The following is a 6,000-nucleotide window of genomic DNA, read 5'->3' on the forward strand; positions in this document are numbered from 1 at the left end:
AAGAAGCTATCTGTGTTTGCCTGACATAGACCTATTTGTTTGGATCAGCTTACATCAAAGTAAATGTTTGAAGGATACTGTGTATGTGCTCTGTATTGATCATAACCTTTTCCAGAAATATCATATCTATATTCTTTTCAGTTGCTTTTTTAATTCAATATTTTTACTTCTGAGTATATCAGTTTAGAACTGATCCTGCAAACTCCTGGAAAAATCAACATAGTGTCCAACATTACAAGGAATATTGAGCATTTGTATATATTTCACCATGGCAATGTGTTTAAAGTATTTCAAAATAAGGGTGGTTATCCCTGGACTTTTATTCACAGCTAGCTGTATCCTGAATGCTTCCTTTCCCAATGTGCTCAGACCATTAACATTTTGTCTGTTGGGGTGTGTGTGTGAGAGAACTGTGCAGTGTGAATACTTCTTGTAAAACATGCACTACATTAACTAATATTCCATCAAGATTTCATGCAAGTTGAATGAAATTTCTTCCAATTGTAATTCACAGTCTTATTTTCATTTGAAGCTATTGCTGAAAAATTCAAGGCATTCACCAATCCAAGGAAATGTGCATTCGGTCATTCATTACAATTTGTTAAGGGTCTGCAGGGAGGCGTATAAATTAATTTACATGTCACAACACTTTCCTTTCCTTTCCTTTCTTTCTTTCTTTTTTTTTTGCTCCCAGGATGCTTGGAGATACAGCCATTATTGGAAAATTTCTGTTTCTATGGTAATGTTGAAGAGCCTCTTGTGGTGCAAAGTGGTAAGGCAGCAGACATGCAGTCTGAAGCTCTGACCATTAGGCTGGGAGTTCAATCTAAGCAACCTGCTCAAGGTTGACTCAGCCTTCCATCCTTCTGAGGTCGGTAAAAAAGCTTGCTGGTGGGTAAACAGCAATGACTGGGGGAGGCACTGGCAAACCGCCCCGTATTGAGTTTGCCATGAAAACTCTAGAGGGCATCACCCCAAGGGTCAGACATGACCTGGTGCTTGCACAGGGGGATACCTTTACCTTTTATGGTAGTGTTGAGTTGGTAGCTCCCACCTAAGGTAGATCACACCCAGCAATTCTGTTGATGGGCAATGATTAGTAATTCTATGAAGAAGATGATGAGTGATGTTGGAGGAAAATACATCTGACAGCACATGCTGTAGAGCTCATTAGAAGACCTATGAAGCAGCAGTGATAGCAGGAAAGAAATGTCATTTCTTTGTTACCATTTTGTCTGATACTTCACAGCTATCTAAGGTATCTTGGAACCTGCTGGCCCCTAAACCTGAGCCTAAATCAGTTTTGATGCAATTTGTTTTGCTGGTAAAATGTCTCAAAGTCATTCTGATTTGGATGCAGGTTATAACATTGCTCAGACAGGAGATATTGCTCAGACAGTCTAATGCATTTGTCTGGTCCATTTATGGAGCGTTTAAACCCAGTTACCATTATGGATGTTGATAGGATCTTGGAATCTATGAAGGTGACTGCTTGTGCTTAAGATCCTTGCTGAAATAATATCAGTACATTAATAATCCCTTGGTGTTCAGCATAAATCAGTTGTTGACTCGGGATGTCATACCTTGGCAATTTCTACCTAAAAGCCATCACTACATTAAAAAATAATATGGCTAATTATTGTTCAGTCTCTAATTTGTTCTTTCTGGGCAAGATGATTGGCCTACCAATTCTAAACACACATGAAGTCACCGTATACTGTATCAATCAAGGTCAGTGATGTCTATTGTGACTGTCAGCAACTCTCCAGAGTCTCTCATATCACCTGCTGCTTGGTCCGTTTAGCTGGAGATGCCAGAGCATCATTCATTGAGCTACAACTATTAATGTTCAAGCTGTCAGACAGTCAAGACACCAAGTTAAGGAAAACTTTTCCCCCATGAAAGTCTTATTTCTATGCTATCTTAATTCTTCTTTTAAACAGGAAGTGAATGCAAGTAATATTTTTCTGTATGAAAATAGTAACCGCAATTACCATTGGACAGATTCAGTTTGTTCACGCTCAAGTTCTGGTGATTGATACATGCAGGCAGGATGCAAGCTGAAGGGGCAGGTGCTTAAGCATGTCTAGTAATAGCATCTGATGATGTGCAGTTTCTTTGCTGAGGAGTTTACACTAACCACCATCTGCCAAGGTAACAAAACAAGGTTTATTTGAGCTGCAGCAGACTAACATGGCTATCCCTGTGGCACCTGTCTGGAGCCTGGGAGATCATCTTCCAAGCTGGGAGGAGGGGAAGAGAATAAGATACCAGTCACTGGAACAGATAGGCTTGAGACTCCAGAGTTAAAAAGTCCTAACAAATTTGGCTTCAAGGAGATTGATTTGTATCACACACCCTCCATCTCACATTTGTTCTTTTTCCCCCCTAAAGTGTTTAAACAAGCTATGAAAACTCCAGTCCTCCACAAAAAGTGAAACTAAGTATGTGATGATAATCCTTTCCTGAGATACCCATTTAAATAACAAAGACCCATGGGCTGAAACATAAGAACAGTCATAGCCAGGAAAGGAGAATATCTCAATCTTTCAAGGGAATGAGGAGTTTCACTGCTCACGTACGCAACTAATGGCAGGCAAGCCACATCCAAGAACAGTACATTTCAGCGCAAGCAAGGAGGGGTCTGCGTGGGCCCCTGCATTCTCTCAGTCTGAAAACATCTATTGTGCTTGCTTTTGCACGGTCAGGTGGCAGAGGCTAAATGGGGAGGCTGGATTCTAGCTGCCAAGCTTTGGCTGGGAGAAACAGGCTCCATTCCAAAGAATGGCAAGACAGCCTGAGTCATCACATGACTCACGTTCTGGTTTCCCATCTTTTCTTCCTAACTGTGCTTAAGAAAAACTAAATGCTACTTTTCCCTGCTTTCAATAGTGTGGCCTCCACCATCCAACCCATAATCCTAAAGTAACAAGGCTGGTTTTATTGAGGGGAGGCTGAGCCCAGCAAACTGAAATGGAAGCAAAACAAGGGAGAGAAAAGTGAAGCAGGCCTATGGTAAGGGCCAGGAAAAACAAGCAGTAGTATTTTCACACTTCCCCTTTCACGCGTGAGAATCCATTCAATGGAACAGTTTTCCTTCAGGCTTACATTAAAGATACTGGACCAAATTACAAAACTAGCCTTAGAAATAGCCGTTGAAAGCACAAACTAAGTTCAGCTCCTCATTATTCAAGTCAAAGAGCTTGTTAATGGCGGGAGGGGGGAGGGAGGAGGGAGAGAAGCCAGCTTTGCAACTAGAAAATTCCTTTGAGAGGTGACTACCTTTGTAAAAATTTTGAGAAAATTACCTTTCAAAGAAAAGTGCCTCTCCCAATACACTCTCATCTGGCATCAAATCATTGTTCATTTAGGCATGCTATAGTTTTTGAAGCCCCATCTTTGTATCACTGTTTTTACAAAATGATTTTATTGGTTCTCTTTCTGATTCCTTATGGATAGTTAAGCTCTTATCCTGCTTTGATCATTTTGTTCTGCTGTTTCATTTTGAGATTTTACTGATTAATATTTATATTGTAACCCAACACACATGTGGCAGAATTTGACTATTTTGTGTAAGTGATCTCTTCTGCCACTCCTACAATGGACATTTTATTATGCAAAAATTTATGCTGGGATAAAAAGGGTACCCTCAAATAGAACATCAGTCAATTTTGTTTTAAGACTTAAATGCTTTTTTTCTTTATAGAAACAAAACTGTAAGTGGCTATACTTTGGGAAATATTGTTTACTAATATTATTATTAAACGTAACCTTTCACACTTCTAAACTGCACATACATAACCTGCGTAGCATAGCTGAAATGCAGTCAATTTCACCCTCACTTTTCCCAGTTCAGCTGTTCTTCGTTGTATGCAGCCAAGCTCATTCAAAATGCACTTCTTACTCAAGAAACAGAATATGAAGTTCTGAAATATTAAAACATCCAACTGGGAAGGAAAAATGATTTATTTCCCCTTTGATATGCTGTGGAACTTTACCAGATGAACTTCAGGGAAAAATAGTCACAACCTCCTCCTCCCTGCAGTAAAGCAGGGGTAATTTAAGCCTTTGCTTCCTCACAAGTGGGAGTTTGGCCTGGAGCCTACTGACATCATTTTATGGTAACACATACACACATACACACACTCACATGAGTGTGTATGTTATGTTGAGCCAGTGGGGAATTTCCCAAAGCCATATATTACAGATTGATTTTTTTTAGCACTTCCTCTTTCTTTTGTAGCATATAAAACACCAAAGTAAATCTCTATTAATATTTAAAATTCTGTGAGATTCAGCTTTTTAATGCTATCTGCCCAGTAATTTACATGTAACACAGGCTCTGCAGGAGTCAGTTTTCACTCGTATTTCCCTTTGAAGCCCCAGAGAGCTCACTACCAAGCAAAGGAAAACATGATGGCTGCCTCTTAACACTTGTCCCATGATGTACAAATAAACATTGATCAAAGGGAGCAAAGCAATCTGGTGGGAAATCAGTCAAATATAGTGAATGCATTTAAAAGAAACTTTCATTTATCTGTTTTCTGATTCATCTATGCTAGGTTATCTATTTAAAGGGAAACATCAGAGCTTTTATATAGAATATACATTATCACAGTAGCATAGGCTGTAATCCTAAGCATACTTTCCTAGCAGCAAGCACACTGGGTAAATCAGGATTGCTCTTGCAATCAGGTACTTAGCTTGGGAAGGTGAATGGTCTACATTATCATGGGTGGACCAATGACTGCCTTTTTTCTTGAAAACCATACAGGTCACCAGAACAAGCCCAGCTGATTGACAACTGGAGAACTGCAGGTCAGGGGTGCTGACTTCAGCAGCATCAACAATGGGAATTAACTTACCCATTACTTCTCTCACAAACTTGGAGAAGGCAAGTCATAAAGTATCAATGATTATCCTTGATTTTGAAGGCTCGGATCCAAGTTGGCTGCTGAAGCAGTGGCAGAGTTACTGGGGATTAGCTCTGCTTGCTTCTGGCCACCAGTGGCCCATTAAGGCATGGGCCTACTGGGAAATGTCCCTGTGAGTTAAATGACCAGTCTGCCTCTATACTAGAGCTGAAGAGTACAAGAGAGTAATAAAGGCTATTGCTATGATAAAGTGTATATATGTCACTTCCAAAGCAAAATAGACATGCTTCTTTCCTGGAATGGTATATAGCAATGGTCCCCAACCTTTTTCAAGCCGGGGACTGGGGGGGGGAGGGAGGTACGGGGACAGGGGGGGAGAGGGAGAGCAGCGCTCACCGGCGGGCGCAAACATGCAGCGCGAAGCTGATGTGCCTGCGCGTTTGTGCCTGCACCTCCCCACCCACAGCATGGCATTCAGGGGGCGGGGACGGGCTCCAGCTCCTCTGCGGCAAATTCCCTGGCCACCCTTAAGGCAGGCAAGGCCCACGTGATGCTGGCAGGGCGGGTGAACTCTGAGCCATTTGGGGGATGGTGTCAGTTTTCAGCGGGTACCTCCATGCCTGGCCTCCCTCCCACCGCCCTCCTGCCCCACTGCGCATGCAATGCCTAGGGCTGGGGGCTGCCATGCCTGCCCGCGCCATGCCCAGGAGGGGTTGCCCCAGACAAAGCCCCACTGCCACGCCTGCCCCGAGGAGAGCCAGAGCCTGGCCAGCCCTGACACCCAGGGAGCACCCGAGCACAGCCGCTGCCAGACAATGAGCTCGGGCAGCTCGCGAGCAGGGCGGCTGCAACGCAGGTGGGGGAGGCAAACGGGTGTCGGGCCAGAGTGGTTCCCCAGGGGTGGTGGTTGGGGGAGCATGGAGCCCAGCATGGCAGAGGTGGTGGCAGCAGGCTTTTCTCCACTGGCACTGTGGCTTTTCTCCACTGGCAAATGTTGGAGGGGGGCAGGGAGCTCCAGGACGCCACTGGCTTGTATGATGTTGAGCACTCGGCCGGAGCTGGTCTTCTGCAGCCTCCTGGACCAAAGCTGTTGGTTCCCCCACTGTGCACACACAGACACACAAAC

The 6,000-nt window shown here is 43.4% G+C and overlaps 1 protein-coding gene across 2 annotated transcripts in view; it reads left to right on the forward strand.

The window, feature by feature from the left end:
• Positions 1–5,087, forward strand: part of IQCM (IQ motif containing M) — a 144,758-nt gene extending 139,671 nt beyond the window's left edge. For both annotated transcript variants that reach the window (XM_077301652.1, XM_077301653.1), the window contains exon 14: positions 4,775–5,087. In XM_077301652.1, coding sequence (XP_077157767.1) covers positions 4,775–4,797 — 23 coding nt within the window. In that variant the 3' untranslated portion in view covers positions 4,798–5,087. The remainder of the gene's footprint in view (positions 1–4,774) is intronic.
• Positions 5,088–6,000: the final 913 nt, after the last annotated feature.

The sequence above is a fragment of the Paroedura picta genome, chromosome 10 (assembly GCF_049243985.1).
Source record: "Paroedura picta isolate Pp20150507F chromosome 10, Ppicta_v3.0, whole genome shotgun sequence".
In the NCBI taxonomy this organism is placed as follows: domain Eukaryota; kingdom Metazoa; phylum Chordata; class Lepidosauria; order Squamata; family Gekkonidae; genus Paroedura; species Paroedura picta.